This window comes from Bos grunniens, chromosome 6 (assembly GCF_055505025.1).
Source record: "Bos grunniens cultivar Pamir isolate PY7600 chromosome 6, Bosgru_T2T1.0, whole genome shotgun sequence".
In the NCBI taxonomy this organism is placed as follows: Eukaryota; Metazoa; Chordata; class Mammalia; order Artiodactyla; family Bovidae; genus Bos; species Bos grunniens.
In genome coordinates this window covers 60276526-60299836 of record NC_141170.1, presented here as the reverse complement: position 1 = coordinate 60299836, position 23311 = coordinate 60276526, and the positions used below count along the sequence as shown (strand labels likewise).

Genomic DNA, 23311 nt, shown 5'->3' with positions numbered 1-23311 from the left:
AATTTGAGATTTAGAGAGAATAATTTTTAAAGGTTAAAATCTCAAAAGAGCCTATTCATGGAACCAAATAATTATCGAAGAAAATTATCAGAGTCCTTTTGGTTTGAAAGTCAAACTGCTCATCATTTGCTTATTTATTCGGTTTCCTGATGTTTTATAGTGTGGTATAACCATAATTCAGAAAGTCATTATTTGTCAAAATGACAGCTAGTTCAAAGTAACTCTCTAGTGGTACATTATCTTCTTTTTCTCCTAGTATCCAAAGTCATGTAACTTTTATGCTAATAGGAAAACTTCAGAAAAATTGATTAAAAGGTAAAAAGGTAGGATATCTGTCATTTTAATACCTTCTTCAGAATAGCTAAAACAGGTGATATTTTTTCTAGTTTTACACTGAGAAATAGCTTCTTTCAAATCGTATTCACTCAGCAACACTACTTAATGCAGCAGAAGCAGTCTGAAATATTTTAAAACTTCATAAAGGTCTTTTCATGAATTTGTCAAATCTCTGAACCAAACATTTCTTTGACTTTTTACAAGAGCCTCAGCGGAGCCTAAAAATTTAGAAAGAACCCTGGTCTGAGTTTTGACCTGACTGAATCTAGTGAACAAAATGGATTTCCAACAGTAGAAATTTTGATTAAAAATAAAACCACATGCTTTATGTTCTCAAATAAAGCCCCTATCACTCCACCCATGACAATGGCCAGGGTGATCTCTAATGATGTTTCTTCTTCTTTTTAAAAATTTTTATCACTTTTCAAAATGCTTCATTTCTGTGATATTTAGTCTCTAACCTCAGCTTGTCCTTCCAAAGTAATTCTTGATTCCCACTGAGTAACAGAAATTTATGAGGTGTTTCCTTCACTTTGTTCCTGGTGATCTTCATGTGAAAGACAGGGTACATCTCCACACTGAAGAAACATCTAAAACGTCCCCATCCTAGTCAGGCTCTCTTGGCTACTAAGGGAATCCGCCACATCAAATTTTTTATCTTCTCTTCTGTAAAAGCACTTGTTCAGCTAAATTTTACTGAATTGGAAAGCCAAAAGAAAAAACAAGAACAAAACAAATTTAGGTGTCCTATGACCCTCTATGACCTCTACTTCCCCAAAGGAGAATGTATCCAGTTTTGTTGTAATTCCTTATCTGTCTGCCTCCAGGGTACAAAGTTTGTATTTTTTGCTCAGTTTACTCCCCAGAACTCCATCTTGGAGCATGACACATAACAGGTACTCAATAAATACGTGTTGAATGACTGAAAGAATGTTATTTAACTTATCTGTGCGTGTGTTTCTTTAAAAAAAAAAAAAGGCTGTGGGTTTAAGCTGAACAAAACCTCTGAGGTGCCACCCAGGAATTTGGAGATAAGGAAAACAAGAGCGCCCTGTGAGAGTTAATCTATAAAATCAACCCATAATCAGAGCACAAACATGCAAAGGTATCTTCAGAAATTCAGTCAGTTCAGTTCAGTCGCTCAGTTGTGTCCGACTCTTTGCGACTCCATGAATCCCAGCACGTCAGGCCTCCCTGTCCAGCACCATCTCCCGGAGTTCACTCAAACTCACATCTATCGAGTCAGTGATGCCATCCAGCCATCTCATCCTCTGTCATCCCCTTTTCCTCCTGCCTCCAATCCCTCCCAGCATCAGAGTCTTTTCCAATGAGTCAACTCTTCATGCCCAAAGTACTGGAGTTTCAGCTTCAGCATCATTCCTTCCAAAGAACACCCAGGGCTGATCTCCTTTAGAATAGACTGGTTGGATCTCCTTGCAGTCCAAAGGACTCTCAAGAGTCTTCTCCAACACCACAGTTCAAAAGCATCAATTCTTCAGCGCTCAGCTTTCTTCACAGTCCAACTCTCACATCCATACATGACCACAGGAAAAACCATAGCCTTGACTAGACAGACCTTTGTTGGCAAAGTAATGTCTCTGCTTTTCAATATGCTATCTAGGTTGGTCATAACTTTTCTTCCAAGGAGTAAGCGTCTTTTAATTTCATGGCTGCAATCACCATCTGCAGTGATTTTGGACTCCCAAAAAATAAAGTTTGACACTGTTTCCACTATTTCCCCATCTATTTCCCATGAAGTGATGGGACCAGATGCCATGATCTTCGTTTTCTGAATGTTGAGCTTTAAGCCAGCTTTTTCACTCTCCTCTTTCACTTTCATCAAGAGGCTTTTTAGTTCCTCTTCACTTTCTGCCATAAGGGTGGTGTCATCTGCATATCTGAGGTTATTAATATTTCTCCCAGCAATCTTGATTCCAGCTTGTGCTTCATCCAGCCCAGAGTTTCTCATGATGTACTTTGCATATAAGTTAAATAAGCAGGGTGACAATATACAGTCTTGACATACTCCTTTTCCTATTTGGAACCAGTCTGTTGTTCCATGTCCAGTTCTAACTGTTGCTTCCTGACCTGCATATAGGTTTCTCAAAAGGCAGGTCAGGTGGTCTCGTATTCCCAATCTCCTTCAGAATTCTCCACAGTTTATTGTGATCCACACAATCAAAGGCTTTGGCATAGTCAAAAAAGCAGAAATAGATGTTTTTCTGGAACTCTCTTGCTTTTTCCATGATCCAGCGGATGTTGGCAATTTGATCTCTGGTTCCTCTGCCTTTTCTAAAACCAGCTTGAACATCTGAAATTCACGGTTCACGTATTGCTGAAGCCTGGCTTGGAGAATTTTGAGCATTACTTTCCTAGTGTATGAGATGAGCGCAATTGTGCAGTAGTTTGAGCATTCTTTGGCATTGCCCTCTTTGGGATTGGAATGAAAACCGACCTTTTCCAGTCCTGTGGCCCCACTGCTGAGTTTTCCAAATTTGCTGGCATATTGAGTGCAGCACTTCCACAGCATCATCTTTCAGGATTTGAAATAGCTCATCTGGAATTCCATCACCTCCACTAGCTTTGTTCGTAGTGATGCTTTCTAAGGCCCACTTGACTTCACATTCCAGGATGTCTGGCTCTAGGTGAGTGATCATACCATCGTGATTATCTAGGTCGTGAAGATCTTCAGAAATTACCTCTAGGCTAAAACCTGTTAAATGTTAAAAGTGCTGTGTGAAATGAGCCAATTAGGCTTCCTCTAAAACAGGGAATAAGGCCTCTTAAACTATGTTGGCAAAAGAATCCACTTGAAGACCTGGCAAACAAGCCTTGGCTGGGATTTGACTTCCCACGTGGTTCCAAGAAGAGAGGACACAGGTGTGTGCCATCAGAAGCGTTTTGGTCCATATTTCTCTCAGCTGAGTTTTCTCTTTGGGAATTAATAGTCTGGTCTTCTGGTTTTATCAACTGTTGGTGTGAGCTGGGTTACACAATCATAGATCCTGCTGCCATTGCAGGAGGCTGAGCCAAGAGGCCTGAAAGAAGGCACTAGACCAGGTAAGTTACCTCTGTGAACCTGTGTGGCCTTGTGGGCAGCGGCCCAACTGGGCTTGGGCCTCGCCTGCCATGTTCCTTCAAAGCGGACCAGGTACTGAAACGGAACTATCGAGATCATTTCCTTGTGACTTTGGCAAAGCTAGTGTAGCTGCCTTAAGGAAAATAAAGGTAAAATGAGGCAATAAAGGTACACTTTGATGTACTCTGAAAAAATAGAAAGGACTGCTAAGTGCAACACAAAGTATTTTTACCAGCGTCTTTTAAAGCTCACCGGAGGACACTGCTCAAAATTTAGTGGGACCTGTGTATGCGCTCAGCAGGCACAGGCTGTGGTTAGCTAACCTCCAAAATGACGACCTCTGTGCTTCCTTCTCTCCTCAACACTTTGAGAGATTCAGCCACAACTTTGTGGAGATAATGGCAATAAATGTCTAACCTGTTACCCACAGAGTACTCAGTTTCCTCATAAGAGCCTCTCTAAAAATGGATGAATTCAAGTTAATCCTCACAGATTACTTTGGGCAAGACAGATGTGGACATTCTCAGATGGTTCAGTGATTCTTATTCAGTTCTCTAAGCTGGCTTCAAAAAAACCTTTCAGTCTTAATTATTTTTTCTAATTGCTATCAGTTCAGTTCAGTTGCTCAGTCATGTCAAACTCTTTGTGACCCCACAGACTGCAGCATGCCAGACTTCCCTGTCCGCCACCAACTCCCAGAACTTATTCAAACTCATGTCCCTCGTGTTGGTGATGCCATCCAACCATTCATCCTCTATTATCCCCTTCTCCTCCTGCCCTCAATCTTTCCCAGCATCAGGGTCTTTTAGTTCTTCGCATCAGGTGGCCAAAGTACTAGAGTTTCAGCTTCAGCTTCAGTCCTTCCAATGAATATTTAGGACTGATTTCCTTTAGGATGGACTGGTTGGATCTCCTTGCAGTCCAAGGGACTCTCAAGAGTCTTCTCCAACACCACAGTTCAAAAGTATCAATTCTTCGGCACTCAGCTTTCTTTATAGTCTTACTCTCACATCTATACATGACTACTGGAACAACCATAGCTTTGACTAGATGGACCTTTGTTGTCAAAGTAACATCTCTGCTTTTTAATATGCTGTCTAGGTTGGTCATAGCTTTTCTTCCAAGGAGCAACCATCTTTTAATTTCATGGGTGCAGTCACCATCTACAGTGATTTTGGAGCCCCCCAAAAGATAAAGTCTCTCACTGTTTTCATTGTTTCCCTATCTGTTTTCTATGAAGTGATGGGATGAGATGCCATGATGTTAGTTTTCTGAATGTTTAGTTTTAAGCCAGCCTTTTCACTCTCCTCTTTCACTTTCATCAAGAGGCTTTTTAGTTCTTCATTGCTTTCTGCCATAAAGATGGTATCATCTGCATATCTGAGGTTATTGATATTTCTCCCAGCAATCCTGATTCCAGCTTGTACTTCATCCAACCCAGCATTTTGCATTATGTACTCTGCATGTAAGTTAAATAAGCAGGGTGTCAATATACAGCCTTAACTTACTCCTTTCCTGATTTGGAACCAGTCTGTTGTTCCATGTCCAGTTCTAACTGTTGCTTCTTGGTCTGCACACAGATTTCTCAGGAGGCAGGTCAGGTGGTCTGGTATTCCCAGCTCTTGAAGAATTTTCCACAGTTTGTTGTGATCCACACAGGCAAAGGCTTTGGCATAGTCAATAAAGCAGAAGTAACATGTTTGTCTGGCACTCTCTTGCTTTTTCGATGATCCAACAGATGTTGGCAATTTGATCTCTGGTTCCTCTGCCTTTCCTAAATCCAGCTTGAACATCTGGAAGTTCATGGTTTGCATACTGTTGAAGCCTGGCTTGGAGAATTTTGAGCATTACTTTACTAGCATGTGAGATGAGTGCAATTGTGTGGTAGTTTGAACATTCTTTGGCATTGCCTTTCTTTGGGATTGGAATGAAAACTGAGCTTTTCCAGTCTTGTGGCCACTGTTGAGTTTTCCAAATTTGCTGGCATATTGAGTGCCTCACTTTCACAGCATCATCTTTTAGGATTTGAAATAGCTCAACTAGAATTCCATCACCTCCACTAGCTTTGCTCATAGTGATGCTTCCTAAGGCCCACTTAACTTCGCATTCCAGGATGTCTGGCTCTAGGTGAGTGATCATACCATCATGGTTATCTGGGTCATGAAGATCTAATTGTCGTAGGAATATAGAATTTCAATATTGCTATGCATCATTCTGACCTTTCCATCACATGAAAACATGGGCACTTTTGTGCAAGCCCAAGATAGCTAGTAGCCTTTTAGTGCTAATAGAACCAATTATGGTGCCTTAAAATACATTTCCATTATTCAAGGTGCCAACTCCCTACTATGTTCAAAGCTCCATCTGTTTTTATTAACAGTGATCCTAAAACTACTCAGCTGTTCCAAATCTGGCTGGTGAGAGAATCAAATGTGGATGGGGGGGGGGGTGGGAAATGACTGCAGAATTATCTAGAATTAGCAATTAAAGAGGGGGAAAAGCTTCTTGAACAGATAGGTGCTAATATTCCAAGCCATTGACTCAGTGTCTAATTCATTGACACTGCAGGTATCCTTAGTACTCCAAGGAATGAAACTGATGAAGTGTTTAACCATTCTCCTTTTGTTATTTAGGGTAAGCATTATCAAAAGTTATAGTTTGGGAGGAAAAGGTCTTTGTAAGATGACAGCAGCCATTCTTTCAACATAGACAACACAGGGTTGTATTTATTTCACAAATATTTATTGGGTACCCATTATGAACTCTTCTATACACTGTACTATGAGCTGGGGATGCAGCAATGAGTATTATCAGATAGTGTCCTGATCACAAGGTGCTAACTGGCTCACAGGAGAGACAGTAAGTAATAATGGAAACATAAAAGAACAACAGTGATAATTGCCACAAATTTATGCCACAATGTTATGAGGGTGTAGTTTACTTTGTCCACCAAATCTGAGACACTTTCCTGAGAAAGGGTTAGTTAAGCCAAGATTAACAAGATTAATGAAAGGCAGGGTTGGAGTTAATCAGACAAAGGCAGGGTGGGAAAGGGGAAGGTTTGCAAGGGAGGTGGCGACTGGGGGTAGGATGGGTCAGGCAGGGGAAGTTTTTGCACAGATGAAGATGTTTATCTGCAAAATGTTTTACCCTGTTTTTTCAGACCTGGCACAAATGGCTGTCACATAGAGTCACTCAGTGAATGAATAAATTATCTTATTTAGCCTATGGATTCTTCACTCTTACGAATTTCCTTCTACATGTAGAGTCACCCTCTGCTTCTTGATCTGTTCTGTAACCAAGCAGATGGCTATAACCTTTACTGTTTTATGAACCTAAATCTGTATTTTAAGAGTCATAAATATTATAGTTAAGCAAGTAAAAATTAAATTTTCATGTTATCTTGCTTGGTTGCTGGACATCTGGTACCAGTAATTTATCTTCTGCATAAAATTGAAACCTGCTTAATCTTTATACTGGCCTTAAACATGTTGCAAATTATAATTTTACACTGCCATCAGTTTTATTGGGGAGTAATATATATTACAAGGTCATCCGCCTCCTTTTGGCATTTAGCAATTCTCATTCGTGATGAAATTCCATTTTCTTTGCTTTGTGGTTCTTCAGAACCCACCCACATTAACTGTCAGTGCTGAAATGTTACTTTTAGGATGACTCACACTGTCTCACACACACTCCTGCTAAATTATAGAGAAAATGTTTCATCTCGGTTTCCAGCTCTTTTACATCTAAAGAGTAAGAAGAGTTTTGATCTGAACCAGCAGTAAACTTCCCCGTTCATCATTGTCATTAAGTGATGTGCTGAAAAGTGCAACCACTGGTTAGAACCAAGTTTGAACCCTGACCCTGCTAGGATCTGGCAGTGGGTCAGTTACTTTAAACTCTTTTAGCTTCCATTTTTCTCATCAGGAAAGAAAAAGTGAGGTTCTTATGAAATGATATAAAATGATGTGTGTGAAAGTACTGTGCACATCAAGGGGGTTACTGAGTTTGTATAGTTTAATTAGCTTCCCTTCTCCTAAGGAACCAGGGGTTGAATCTCCTGAATGGTGGCCTCAGCTCTGTGAAGGCAGAGACTGCACTGTGGTACGACCACTGTGTCGGCAATGCTTAGCACTGTTTCTGGCTCAAAGTGTTCAATATATTTTGGTTGAATATTTGAAAGTGAAGAATTTCAAGTTTTAAAGATCTCACCACTTTTGATAGACATAGTCTGGAAAGAGATGACAGAACTCCCCTGGCTGACCCACACAGTGGAGGAGGCTCAACTCCTAGGAACCTGCTGTCGTGCACGTAGATATTTATTTGTTGGCTGTCCAGTATATGGCCATCTCAGGGGCACTCTCAAGTATGCAGGAAATTAGAGGGGCAGACATCCCCCCGCCCTGCTTCCTGGTACCCAGAGTACCAATCTGTGCCTTCATTCAGTCAACCAGATACCCCTCTGTGGAGCTTGTAATCCTGGACAGTGATGCAAAGTGGCTGAGTGGTCAAAGGGGAGCTCTGGCAACCCAGAGGGAGCATCTGGTGTGGACATCAGCAGAGGCATTCTCAACAGACCATTCCTATGGGGTAACAACAGTCGTGTTTTGGCTGCCTGTCCCCTCAACTCCTGCACAAGCTTAGATTACCTAACGTTCTTGTTGCTTCCATGGGTTCTCTACTGCTCTTCCCATAAATTTCCTTTCTGCCAAATCAGCCAAGTTGGTTTCTATTGTCTGCACCCAATGATTCAAATACACTACCCTGGTCTTCATCTCCCAAGGGAGTCAACTCATTAAGCACTATTTTTATGGATGAATCTCCAAGTTACTTTTGCATGGTTCTCAAAATTTCTTCAAAATGTTTTTTATCCTTTGATATCCTTAGCAGTTCTACAAAGTGCATTTTACGTTCTTTAATGAAATGAAATTATGTTCCCTTGATCATTCCGTCTCTCCATTTGTTTTCACCTTTCCCCACCCCCAAGGTTCATTTCTCATTCAACTGCTCCTTTTACTCTACACTCATTTCCCCTTAGGGTTTGTGCAATTTAATAAGCTTTTATTGTGCATGAACTACATGCCAGATACTATGCTAGGGACAAGAATCCAAAGATGAATAAGACAGAGTCATCACCTGTGTGAAAAGAATATAGTCAAGTGAATAAAATGTAAAATAGATGAATGCCAAGGCAGACAACAGAAGGCATCACACTTCCCCCAAGCAAGAGAGAAAATATTAGAGACACACAGAAGCTTGAGAATTGATTCTGTGCGACTTCTCTTTCTGTAGCGATGAGGCTTATTTATTTCACCTGTGTTCACTCTGCCCCCGGCACGTGCCAGGCCCTGTGCAGTGCAAGGGTGCTATTTCTCTCTTCTTGAGGGTGTGAGCTATCTATATCTCTGTGTGTATGTGTGTCACAATACTTACTTTGTAATACATGAGCAACTGAAGAGACCTTCTGGAACGTACAGGCAGGGCTGACAGCAAGCTGCTCTGCTGAATGTGACTATAGTCACTGCTCTCTTTGAACTACATTTTTTTTTCTTTTTCACTCATGTTACTGCTTCTCCAGAGGATCATGCTGGCACATTTTTTCCCCTAGATTCTCACTGTTGCTGATCATCCATCATTACAAAGAGAGGCCTTAGAAACAGCACTCGGGGGAGACATTATTTCCTTCCCATTTCTCTCTCAGAAAGAGCAACTTATCATGGAAGGGGGGAAACTGCATTTAAGGTTAAAGGAATATTTATAACAAGAAAGCATCTGCTTCTTCCTCCCTTTAAGATGCTAAGCTTCCAAAGACCTCTTGGTTTTAAAAAAAAGGCCATCACCCCTTGGCCCACTCTAAACATTAATATTATATGCCTGGTAATAAAGTCAGAGGATTTTTAATGAGAACCATTAAAGGGAAAGGATGGCTGAGGCAGAGTTCTCTGGTGCATGAAAATCACAGGCTCATAAATAGAACCTGTGAGGTGAGTCTTGTGGTTAGCTAGTACTTTAAATTTGTGCTTCCCCTGATTATACAGGTTGACAGGGGAACTACTGACTTTTTCTCAGACAAGGCTACAGGGTTCAGAATTATGACTTAAAATGAGAAAGTACCAGAATTCCTAAGTCAACCCAAAGCCCAGGAGCACTGGGTTAGAACATGCCTGGCCCATGAATGGCAGGCACAGGCACCGGGTAAGAAGGGCGAGCAGAGGCTATGCCACAAATAAACATTACTTTCGCCATTTGAAACCACCCTGTGTTGTCTGTTTCATTCATCAAACAAAATTGGCACTGACCACATGCAGTTTTCATCAACCTTCCCCTCGTTTTTGTTGTTGCTGTCCAAGTCACCCCGTGTGTCTGACTCTGCGACCCCACGGACTGCCGCATGCCAGGCCTCCCTGTCCCTCACCATCACCCAGAGTTTGCCCAAGCTCCTGTACGTTGCTGATGTCAAATGATGACTTAGCTAATGCTTCTTATTTGCCATAGGTTAACCATTTTACTGCTAATGATGAGCATAGAAAGTCTAAGTTTCTTTTTAATTGAGCTCTTTAGGGGCACCCAACCCAATTTTTTTTCTCAAATTAGGGCTCTGAGAACCTCCCAGTTTAAAAAGCTAAGAAAGTTCCCAGAGCATATTTTCCAGTGAAATGCTGTGCAAATCTCCATGTGGTTACAAATGTAGCTGTGGTGAGGGCTCAGGGTTTGGTTTCCTTTTGTTTTTGAAAATTGTTTACACAGCTGACATGAAGCTTCCTTATCGAACTTCTCACAAAACGTGAAGGCACCTGCTCCCTGGCTGTGCACCAGGAGCCGTGGTAACACCAGTCATAATTCTCTGGTTTTCTGAGTCGAGGACATTATTTCTCCTTGATGAAGAAGTTTTGCCCATGTTGTATTTTCTCTCTCTCTCTTAAATATGGTTTGACAATTTGAATTCAGAAAGAGACTTCACAATTAGAAGAATGAGATCGAACCACAGCATCTGTGCTCACAGCCCCCTCAGCTGCTCTAATTAGGATTCCCTTATTCTGTTTCTAGCTCTCAGGAGAGGACAGGGGACTTTTTAATTGGGGCTATTAGACGTTCTCTTTGTACAATGACACCCTCTGCTAAGTGAAGACTCCAGCAAAACTATGCCCACTCTGCAATTACTTCTTGCAATTCCAAGGAATAATGGTATCTTGTCTCATTTAAAAATAAACCTGAGGCTTATTCCTTATTGCTTTCTTGCCTCTGCCTACTCACATGAATTTCTTCTTGCCAATTAAGCCAACTTTCCATTATTTAAGGAGGTAGTTTTTATCATAACTGTCCCCTGATAATAAGACACATTAAACTGGATTTCATTTGCTCATGGCTCCTTTCTTCCAGCTACAAGACTAATTTAAATGAGCTCAGATCACTCGATCTTGTGTCTATAGTGAAATGGTGATGCATTGGAATTTCATAGGCAGTGCTCTGTTTGGATATCACAGAACTCACCTGAAATAACCCGCACGTTCAATGTTCGTAGTTTCTCAGAATCACTTCCTCGTAAGAGGGTAGATGTAGGTTCATATTTATGACCTATTCCAAGAAAAGATATTAAATATTTAGATGATAAGCAAGCATATTCTTAATATATATTCCCCATGTTGGTCCCAAGGATTACCAAGGAAAATAGGCCATTCATAGCAGAGCCCAGAGTAATAAGACATTGAACTTTTTCTTATTGTTATTTTCCATTTAACAAGTAGATACTTTCTAAAACCAATGGCTTCTCCACTGCCATAAATGCAATTGTGCATCTATTCTTATATGCAGAATATTATTTTGTTATGTATAATAGATATGATATACAGAATATTTGACATATATTTAATATTTAATGTCCTAAATGGCATGATAATTTTCACTACTTCATATGTTGGATTTGCAAGGCAAGTTTTTGAAAGCCAGTGATCCTGTCATTTAGGTAGATATTCCTAAAAACATAATGTCACTCCCCACTATTGATCTCTTTCTAGACATTTTCTCTATCTGGCTTATATCTCTCTCTTTTCTAATATGTAAGTTGGCTTAAAGCTCAACACTCAGAAAACTAAGATCATGGCATCCAGTCCCATCACTTTATGGCAAATAGATGGTAAAACAGTGAAAACAGTGGCTGACTTTATTTTTCTGGGCTCCAAAAATCACTGCAGATGGTGACTGCACCCATGAAATTAAAAGATGCTTACTCCTTGAAAGGAAAGTTATGACCAACCTAGACAGCATATTCAAAAGCAGAGACATTGCTTTGTCACCAAAGGTCCATCTAGTCAACGCTATGGTTTTGCCAATGGTCATGTATGGATGTGAGAGTTGGACTATAAAGAAAGCCGAGCGCTGAAGAATTGATGGTTTTGAACTGTGGTGTTAGAGAAGACTCTTGAGAGTCCCTTGGACTGCAAGGAGATCCAACCAGTCCATTCTGAAGGAGATCAGTCCTGGGTGTTCATTGGTAGGACTGATGTTGAAGCTGCAACTCCAATACTTTGGCCACCTGATGCGAAGAGCTGACTCATTGGAAAAGACCCTGATGCTGGGAAAGATTGAGGGCAGGAAGAGAAGGGGACGACAGAGGATGAGATAGTTGGATGGCATCACCGACTCAATGGACATGGGTTTGAGTAAACTCTGGGAATTGGTGATGGACAGGGAGGCCTGGCGTGCTGTGGTTCATGGGGTTGCAAAGAGTCAGACATGACTGAGTGACTGAACTGAACTGAACCATTCATAGACAAATAGATCAAGAAACTCAAAACTATGTACTATTGCAAATGACACACATTTATTTAAAATAAGAAAAACTAGAAAGACCCTGGGTCTTAATTCTAATTCTGTCATTTTATTACTGTATTACTTAACCTCTCTGAGCCTCAGAGGTTTTTTTAATCTATAAAATAAAAGAAATAGAACATGTCCTATCTATATACTTTGAGAATCTAGTTAAAAAAAAAAACAACTCATGGGAATGCTCTGCAAATGTTTATCCTACAAATGAAGAATATTGATGATATTACTGACCAATGTGTTTAGGACCTCATATACTAATGTACCAATGACAAGATGATATGAAACTGTCTTCAGAAATATCTCCAACAAACACTTAGCCAAAATAATTAATGACACTTTCCCTCAAACCTAGAGGGAACCGTTTGCTCTGCCTACTAACATGGCCTTGCCTGGTAAAGAACACAAGAGTCTTGGGAAATACTACACCCAGCACAATACTACTATCCTTTATTGAGAACTACTTCTTATGTAATCTCTTTATTTCAATCCTTACCTCAACCCTGTGTAAGAATGGTGATTAATTTCATTTTACAGAGGCGGAAAAGAACACTCAATCATGGTAAGTAATTTTCACAAAGTTACATAAATAGTAAGTAGAAGCACTAGGATTCTAAACTAAGAAAAAAAAAAAAAAAACTAAGTACCCATCTCCAAAGCCTAATCTTGTAATGATACACTTTATACTATCGTTAAGAGACCAACTACTCATCAGGTTTAATATTCAGCCAGTATGTTCACGGGCACACACCAGAAGGGTAGGGCCAGTATATACATGGGAACACATCATAGGACTGCAACAGTAATTGACAGTCGATATCTGTTCTGATAGGTAGATGCCCTTGTCATACTTAATCAGTTGTTAATTCTTTTTAAATATGATTCCTACTATCCTTATTTCCAACTACACATCTTAGTGCTTCACAGTCAAAAATCTATTTTCTCCCCCACACTTATTATAGATTGACTCTTGCTCATACTCATCACCTAGAGCCTAGAGCTTAAGACCTCCAATTCTGAAATCCTTTATCACCATTCCCTATTCTTCTACCCCTCTTCTGCCTCACTTCCACCAAGCTCTGCTCAATCTCCAGTCCACAAACTCCTTCCAATTAACCCAGCCTTTCCTCCCCCTCCTAGTCACCTGTCTGGGCTGGAGAAAGACACAGGAAACTCCGTGAGTGCTGGCACTGTCTGACCTATGCTTATGTCCCTTGAGTTACCTAGAATCACCACTTAAATACACAGATGCCCAGTAAGTGGTAAATTGAACCAAAAAAAGAAATGGAATCTACAGATAAGATTAGGAACTTCTGGACACTAAATAAATTATCCCAAATAGTGAATTTTTCAGTACTTACTCTGCCACTTCTGCACTCTTCTGTGGCCTTCAAGTATTTTGTTGACAATGAAGATGAGCAAAACTATAAAAACTAATAGAACTAGAACATACCAAGTGATCTTCATGGAACAGATAGAATCTACAAAGAAAAATGTAGCAAAAATACAGTAAAATGGGATGCAGCAGATAAGAGGCACCATGGTGATACAGCTGGATTCTACTGTGTATCCTGTCCATAACTGAGAAGTTGAATATATAACCCATCACTGTCACAGGGTCACTTGCTTTCCTGAGTTCTTTCCTAACATGACCAAGTGGTTTCCAGGGATCCGCTTATTGATAGTTTCAAAATTCTAGAATTAATTTCACTTCCAGGTTATGTCGATGCTAGTTTTGCCGTCACTAGGTTGGAATCACAACAAGCAGAATACCAGCATCAGAGCCACTTGTGATTAACAATTTGACCCTGGGCCAAGCAACAAAAAAATGTGCCCTCAAATCAAATATGCAATGAGTAAGATGAGGATGGGGAAGAAAGGGAAAGACAAAGAAAGAGGCTGGATTGAGGCATGTAAGAGGCCTGAGTAGATGATTAATCAGACCTCTTTTCCTACAGGGGCTCACTTGGTAATGATCAGATCAAATGCAACATTAGTTACAAACGTAGTTACCCTTGCCCAGATTGAATAAGGATACAGGTAAAAAAAAAAAAAAAAAATTGTTCATTCAAATGACAGTGAGGCAACAAGGAAGGAAAATCATCATCAGTGATAGCTTAGCAAGATCTCCTTTCGTCCCATAAACACACACTGGCCAGTAGCCCCAGATATCAGTAACTTAAAGGAGTCTGACTTTCTTATGTCCAAAACACCATTGTCTACTGACATTCTAAACCAACCTATGTACCCTCTTCCTTGCATGTAAATCACAGGTAGTACTTATTCACCTTAGCAGGATATATAACTTGTTTTTACCCTTGGGTGACTGTCCTTCTGGGGCTCACGATCTGGGTATCCCTTTCACAGGCCCCTCCACTCCATGTGCATTTGTCTGTTAAATCGTCAGTCAACATTTATTTAAATAAGAGGCTGAACGGAGAAGGTAGTGGTTGACTTGGGATGGCAGCACTCAGCCTCCCCAGCATCATTCCATGCTGTTTAGTGGCCAGACTTCCACACCTCACTCAGCAAAATAAAAGCATGCAGTTAACTGGCACAGAAGATGTACGGTACCAGCAGGCCAAGGTGGGCCCAGTACCAAGGTAGCATGGGCAATGATCAGCTATGAAAAAAGAACTGTGCATTCACCAACATCAAACTGCAATAGCAAAGTGTACACCGTTGGGACCAAGCTAGCCAGTGTACCCGCCAAAGCACCAGTAAGAACGGACGAGGGTGTCTCCCTACACTCCCTGTGGCCCCCTGCCCCCATCCCTGGAACCATCTTGGAGAGGACCAAGGGGAAATGGATAGAAATCTGAAAAAAATCTAGAGACAGGTTAAATTATTGTTTCAGAGTAAATTTACCAGACTAAACTGAACTTAGCTTCCCCTGCCCACTGGCACATAGGACTTTGAAAGGAGATCAAGTTAGTCTTTGTACAGCAGAATAAAATATAAATAAAATTTCTCTCTTCTACACATGGCGAGATAGGTATACTTTTTCCCAAATATGACACTACATAGTTGTATACCACTGATAACTTCCTGATTTATGTACCCAAAAAAGCTGTCAATTACTACTTCATTTTGGAATTTATGAATTTTCCCATTAACACAAAAATTCTCAATATGGCAATGCTTATTTCTTCTTAATGTTTTAGAAAATGTAAAAAGCAACTAGATAGATACATAAATGGACATTGAAATAAACATAAGTTTTAAGTATCTGTCATCCAAACCTCTCTATATTTCAGATTTCATCATAGTCACCTTCTCTATATGGCTTTTTCAGAACCTCCACCCTGATTCTCCCACCATCTGTTCAGATTTTCTCAGATTGTCTCCCACCCTCCCTACACATAGCCACACCTCGAAATACCCTCTAAATGTAGAGGCTGTAGGGCCTCAGGCAAACTAACTCACAGGAGAAATTTATTTGAAGTCTTATATTTCACTTTAAAAATGCATATATATCATATGTTTGTGTTTGCTTTAAGATAAATATAATAGTTTAAATGGCCTCTAAAATGATTAAAGCTTTATAAAAGCATTCTAAGGCAATCTGAAACCCTTCATATATTTGGAAGATCAGAAAACAGAGTAAATTATTCTAACATAGCACCTGTTACACTGACGACACTTGACCATTTACACTTCTCTGTATCCTCAGTGCCTGGCACCCTGCTTGGCATACAGCAAGCACTCACTAAATGGTTATATCATGAAATGCTCTTCAAGAGTAGAGTTTATGGATCAAGTGAGGGCACCTTGCTTAGTAGTAAGGATCAATTGTAATACTATATATCTGATCTGATATAACAGTATATACTATAGAAAATATATATAAAATTATATAAATACTATATAAAATCACTAATAAGAACATACTGTATAGCGCAGGGAACTTAATGAACTGTGGTGTCCTGAATGAAAAGGAAGTCCAAATGCATATAATATATGCATATGTATGGCTGATTCATTTTGCTGTATAGTAGATACACAACATTGTAAAGCAACTATACCCCAATAAAAATTAATTTAAAAAAGAATCAATTGTGTTAATTCAGAATAGGGTGACTAGGAAGGTAATCAACCTTAAATAGAATTAATATATATGTGAGTTTTATCTTCCAGACTCCTACTTTTCCCTCGGAGTCCTCCAGTGACTCAAAATGCTTAATCTATACCCCACCTATCTTCACAGGAGTACATCAAAAATCCCTTTTTCTCAGGTCTGTTTCTCAGCTCTAAGCAAGGACATGTTAAATCAATTCAGACTTTAATAGCATATCACAATGTACATGTATATTTACATTTAAAAAGAAATCTCACCCTTTAATACACAAGTGTGATAGTATCACTTCAAACACAGATAATAGGCACTCCCAGAGTTATCCTAGGGCGGAGGGTCTTTGTAATGTTTCTCAAATAACATAGATGCCTCCTTTGCCTCTGAGTACAGCTGTGCTCCACAAAAACACATTTTTGTGTGTGTTTTTGAAAAATAAACAGGTAAAATAAACAGGTAAAAGGGCTAACATTCTTTCTAGCCTTGTTATTTCATCAATAAAATTCTTCAACTATTCAACTTAAAGTGAAGCTTACATGGTAGCCCTTACTTAATTTTGTGTCTGTATTCTACTCTCCTTTTCCCTCTAATTTCCTTTAAAACTTACTTTTTGCATCCATTTCTAAATGGAAAGAAATGTTTATACAATTATGTGGGTGTTCCATAATTCTACAAGTACGGTTTATAGATGTTGCCTCAGTTGGATCTTCCTCCTTGATTGCTGACCTTCCAGTGTGGGTTTTTAGATTACAGGTAAGATTATATTCCTCCAGGTGGTCAACCGTAGGAGTTACAGTGAAGTTAAAATGTTGACAAGGTGAGTGAAAATTATTTGACTTCACTTCCATTGATCCTCTCATGATAAGAACTAGAAAGAGATTAAGAAAATGTTATTCACACGCAAAAAAACAGTAGTACATAGTAAGAAAACACACACAACTCAAAGCTAAATCTCTTCCTTCCTATACAATAAGAAAAGAGTAGAAACAAGAAGTTATCAGCCTAAAAGTAACAATTAAAGTGCTTACATTTTTTTAAGAGTTTGAAAGCTAGGTGAGATTGAAATACACTTGGAGCCTCTCAAAGGAAAAAAAAAACATTTCCCTGATGACTTGTGGGACAGATTATATTTACCAAAATGGTCACAGCATTATTTCCCATCCCACATTATACTAGTTTGCTAGGGTTGTCATAAAGTAGCATAAACTAGGTGACTTACACAACAGAAATGTATTGTCTCACGGTTCGGGAAGCTACACTTTCAAGATTAAAGTGTTGACAAGGTTGCTTCCTTCTGAAGGCTGCGAGGAAAAATCTGTCTATGCTTCCCTTCTAGCTTCTGGTGGTTTGGTGGCAGTCTTCAGTGTTCCTTGTCTTGTAGAACATCACCCTGATCTCTCTCAAATTTCCTGCCCCCGCCCCCACTTTTTTTTTTTTCAATCAGGATGCTGGTCATATTGAATTAGGGCCCACCCTAATGACTTTATCCATGGGTTTCCCTGGTGGCTCAGATGGTAAAGAATCTGCCTGCAATGCAGGAGACCCAGGTTCAATCCTTGGATTGAGAAGATCCCTTAGAGAAGGGAATGGGTACCCACTCGAGTATTCTTGCCTGGAGAGTTCCATGGACAGAGGAGCCTGGCAGGCTGCAGACCATAGGGTGGTAAAGAGTCAGACACGACTGAGCGAGTAGCACTATAACACATTAAACTGAACTACTTACATCTGCAACAGCCCTATTTCCAAATAACGGCATATTCTGAGATACTGAGGTTAGAACTCCAATATAATTCAACCCATAACACACACGTTAACCTAAAACTTTGCCACTCCACCATAAATAAATGGAGTCTAATACTTTTCCCTTTGAATCTCTGTGGAAGGATTTACCTGCTTGTAACCAATCAAATGCAGAGAAAATTACATTGTATGATAAGGCCAGAAAATACGAAGCAATTTCTACCTTGTTTTTTGGATCCCTAATGGTGGAGCCTTGGGCCACTAAGTAACAACGACTTAAAGCCATCATGCTGTGAGGAAGCCCAAGCTAGCCCGAATAGAAAGACCACATAGAAAAACTCTGAGACTACAAGAAGAGAGAGAAATGCCCAGCTTGCCTGTAGCTGCTCTAGCCCACCCCTGTGTTAGCTCCAGTCACTGTCTAACTCCAGCAGTATGAAATGCTGCAAGCCAGAAATGCCCAGTTATGCCCATTCTGAATTCTTGACCCTCTCCCCAAAAAAGAGAGAGAGAGAGAGAAAGAAAGGAAGGAAAGAAGAAAGAAAAAAGTTAAATGATTGCTGTTGTTAGAGCCGCTCAGTTTGGGGGTGATTGCTACACAGCCATAGCAACTAGAATAACTTATCAATGCTTTACTTTTCAAGGAGGCAGAGAAGTAGAATCTGTGAGCTTCCAATTCTTAAAACACTTCATTGTTCTCTATCATGATGAAGGTATTTCCCCAAATTGCTTTCTGGTGAATTTGACCCAGAAGCCTGCAATAGTTACAGTATTACTTGAATGTGTGTGTATGTGCTTAGTCGCTCAGTCATATCTGATTCTTTGGGACCCCATGGACTGTAGCCCACCAGGCTCCTCTGTCCATGGCATTTCCCAGGCAAGAATACTGGAGTGGATTGCCATTTTCTTCTCCAGGGGATCTTCCCAACCCAAGGATCAAGTCACTGTCTCCTGTGTCTCCTGCATTGCTGGCAGATTCTTAGAAAAAAGACTTGCCTATTGTACTTTATCTGAAGTCAGTGCCAAGAAATTTTGTTTCCATTTTGAAAGAATGGGAAAAATGCCAGTATGGGGGTGCCCAGCAAACAATCTCACTGAATAGGTATAAGCACTAAATTTGATGCTTGGGCTTGGGGCCACCAGTATATTTTATAGCTGTAAATTAATTATTTAATTTCTCAGTGATAATAAATGAAAGGTTTGGTTAGATATTATGGATAATACATAATTATTCTTTTATTTGTTTATTCATTCATTAAACAAGTATCTTTTAAGTGCCTCAGTTCAGACATTATACTAAGATGTAGAAATATCATAGTGAACAAAGACAGGATTCCTGCTCTTGAAGGCTCACTGGATAGTTAAACAAGTAAAAAGACAATTCATGTACAGTGGATGAATATTACACAGAAGTAGGTACAAATGCATTGAGGATTCAGTGACTCCTTGGGGAATCCAAATATGATTTTATATGAGAACCTACAAGTTTACTTAGAAGTTTTTCATTACTTTTGAAGAGAGCATGCTAAATAACCCTTTAGCTATCACATGTACATGGATTATAGCTGCATTTTGATGTATTTTAAGAATGGATATTTTGTTTTTGATAAATCAAAGTAAACCAAGAACAAGTTACTGTCCCAAGCCTGTAAGTCATTCATCAAGCACAACACAGCTGAGTGTTTCAGGGCCACTGGACTTAAAATTGGAATATATTATTAATACTTTTTTTTCACAGAATAAGGTTATTTATCCTTGATAGATTTTGTTCTCACTTTTCTTTCGCATTTACCTTTTGATGTTTGTTTCTGAAAAATAAAATCAGTGTTTCCTTTGGACTCACAAGCCAAACATGAGAAGCATGTCTTGAGTTCACTTGTGATATCTTGGCAAATCCTGGTGAAGTTTTGAAAGTTGGAGTGATTTAGAAAGATTCCCGTAATAGTCTGAGTTTCTTTTATTGGTTGCAGAAAAGTCACAAAAGAAGCATTTATAGAGAAGAATGAATAGCTGAAATTCTGTTGTAAATATACTTCCAGACATGATAGTTCCAACATGTTTCCTACAAAGAAAAACAAATTTTTGACTATGAAATTTTGAGGTTTTGGCATTCAGATAAATACCCAATATACTGCTCAGTTATCTTAGGCAGATCAGTACATTTGAGTTTATCAGCAGCAGGACTTGGTTTTCACATGAAACAATAATATCTACTGTGTTTAAATATTTCTTATTAAAAATCTGTCAACACTCCCTATTAATTTTCAGAGAAGAGAAATCTTTGCTGAGAAGTTCTTGGAAATCCTAACATTTTAACCATTTTCTCTTCTAGGAAAGTTTTAATGGACAAACCTTATTTTCCTCTGAATCCATCTGTTTCAAAATAGAGTCTCACATGAATTGCATGGAGTTGAACAGGGAATGGAAAACCTGAACAGAATCTCTATACTCGTTTCTGAAGGCTGCTGTAACAAATTAGTACAATCTTGCTGGCTTAAAACAAGAGAAATTTATTCTTTTACAGTTCTGAAGGTGAAAAGTTCAATGACAGTTATACTGGTCTAAAATTCAGATGTCCCCAGGACCACACTCCCTCTGAAGACCCTAAGAAAGAATCTGTTCCTTGCACCTCTTCCAATTTGGGGAGACTGCTGGCATTCCTTTGCTTGTGGCCACAACACTCATCTCTGCTTTCATGGTCACAGAGCCTTCTTCTCTATACCTTCATCTTCTGCCCCTCTATCTATATCAAATCTCCCTCTGCCTCTCTCTCATACAGAAACGTGTGGTTGGATTTAGATCCCACCTGGGTATGGCAGGATAATCTCCCATCTCAAGATCCTAAAATTAACCACATCTACAGAGACCCTTTTTATTTATAAGGCAACTTTTACAGGTTCCCAGGAATTGACACCTGATATCTTTGGGCAACCATTATTCAACCTACTTGAATCTCCAAAGATGAAATTTAATAGATGATATCATAATTTTTATATTTTGTCTGCAGACAAGTGTCAGATATAGAATTAATGGCCTAATAGAAAGAAGACTGATTTTAAAGCAAACAACTAATCTCAAAAATATACAAGCAACTCCTGCAGCTCAATTCCAGAAAAATAAATGACCCAATCAAAAAATGGGCCAAAGAACTAAATAGACATTTCTCCAAAGAAGACATACAGATGGCTAACAAACACATGAAAAGATGCTCAACATCACTCATTATCAGAGAAATGCAAATCAAAACCACAATGAGGTACCATTTCACGCCAGTCAGAATGGCTGCGATCCAAAAGTCTACAAGCAATAAATGCTGGAGAGGGTGTGAAGAAAAGGGAACCAACCCTCTTACACTGTTGGTGGGAATGCAAACTAGTACAGCCACTATGGAGGACAGTGTGGAGATTCCTTAAAATACTGGAAATAGAACTGCCTTATGATCCAGCAATCCCACTGCTGGGCATACACACCGAGGAAACCAGAATTGAAAGAGACACATGTACCCCAATGTTCATCGCAGCACTGTTTATAATAGCCAGGACATGGAAGCAACCTAGATGTCCATCAGCAGATGAATGGATAAGAAAGCTGTGGTACATATACACAATGGAGTATTACTCAGCCATTAAAAAGAATACATTTGAATCAGTTCTAATGAGGTGGATGAAACTGGAGCCTATTATACAGAGTGAAGTAAGCCAGAAAGAAAAACACCAATACAGTATACTAACGCATATATATGGAATTTAGAAAGATGGTAATGATAACCCTATATGTGAGACAGCAAAAGAGACACAGATGTATAAAACTGTCTTTTGGACTCTGTGGGAGAGGGCGAGGGTGGGATGATTTGGGAGAATGGCATTGAAACATGTATAATATCATATAGGAAACGAAGCACCAGTCTAGGTTCGATGCAGGATACAGGATGCTTGGGGCTGGTGCACTGGGATGACCCAGAGGGATGGTACAGGGAGGGAAGTGGGAGGGGGGTTCAGGATGGGGAACACGTGTACACCCGTGGTGGATTCATGTTGATGTATGGCAAAAACAATACAGTATTGTAAAGTAATTAGCCTCCAATTAAAATAAATAAATTTAAATTTAAAAAATAACGCAAAAGCAAAAGACTCTAGTGCTATATCTGTTATTAACTGAGATGCTTGAACAATTCACTTCATCTCCACAAGTCTTATTTTCTTATTAGCAAAATAGAGATAATAACCAGATCCTGCTAATCTTGTGGGGTTATAATAGCATCAAATGATGCAGTATATATGAAAACAAGTGTGTATTATTAAAATACAAGCCCATATCCCAAAGTAAAAATTAAAAATTCATCCTTTATTTATGATGGATTAAGATTTAATCCACACAAGTAATTGAAGCTCACCATGTAAAAACTGGGAATCCCTACGTAGCAGTAATGGTGAACCAAGGAATAGGTAACCTCTCTTTCAGATATTCTCAGTTTGACAGCTATTTACTAGGATGAGAAAATATTAATAACTGACATGCTCAATTCCATCTTTATGTGTCTTTCTTTACCATTTTTCACAATCATTTGGGGCAAAATACATTTAAAAAATTTTCTAAATAATATGGAGCACAATGAAAGACTTGCTTCATTTTTAAGAGTGATTACTCCTAGTCATACATCCTGATTCAAACTTAAAAGAAAATGAAACTATTGATTGATATTAAGGCACATTTTCTTACTCGTGGAATTTGTACTTTGATCGTAATTTCATAATTGTTTCATTACTGATGATTATATTTTGATGATTTAATAAATTAAAGGTTCATTTACCAGCCCTCTGTGTTTGAAATTGTTTCTGTAATATTTCACAGGTAATTTACAGCTATAAACACATTTCATACTTGAGTTGCTATAAAAGTTTTGGGAGGCATAGATTGTATTTTACTCAAATATGCAGTTTTGTTATGTTTCAATATATTTCTAAACAAAGCTGTAATCAAATTAATAACTAATTTTAAAAAAACTGTCTTCAATAACTGTTTCAGTAAGATGATAGGAATTCACTATCTGATGCAAATCTGTAGTTTATGGCTTTTCTGTATTACTAAAACACATGAAAAACATATTTCTTGCCCTCTTTCCATTTTCCTCACTGATATTTTTCATCTTATGAAATTTTCAACTTCTTGAACTTGATATTCTTATATTATAACCTAGAAGGGAGATAGAGAAATTTTTACTGTCAATATTGCAGTCTTCTTATCCAATAAATGACAAA

General features: G+C 39.0%; 1 protein-coding gene across 6 annotated transcripts in view; it reads right to left on the bottom strand.

Moving 5' to 3' along the window:
• TMEM156 (transmembrane protein 156) overlaps positions 1-23311 on the bottom strand; it is a 42772-nt gene that overhangs the window by 6982 nt on the left and 12479 nt on the right. For 2 of the 6 annotated variants that reach the window (XM_086406137.1, XM_086406138.1), the window contains exons 2-5: positions 19846-20115; positions 16921-17181; positions 13603-13722; positions 10910-10993 (exon numbers count right to left, since the gene is read on the bottom strand). In XM_086406137.1, coding sequence (XP_086262263.1) covers positions 10910-10993; positions 13603-13722; positions 16921-17181; positions 19846-20115 — 735 coding nt within the window. The remainder of the gene's footprint in view (positions 1-10909; positions 10994-13602; positions 13723-16920; positions 17182-19845; positions 20116-23311) is intronic. The other 4 variants (XM_086406139.1, XM_086406140.1, XM_086406141.1 and 1 more) reach the window with 2 other exon arrangements.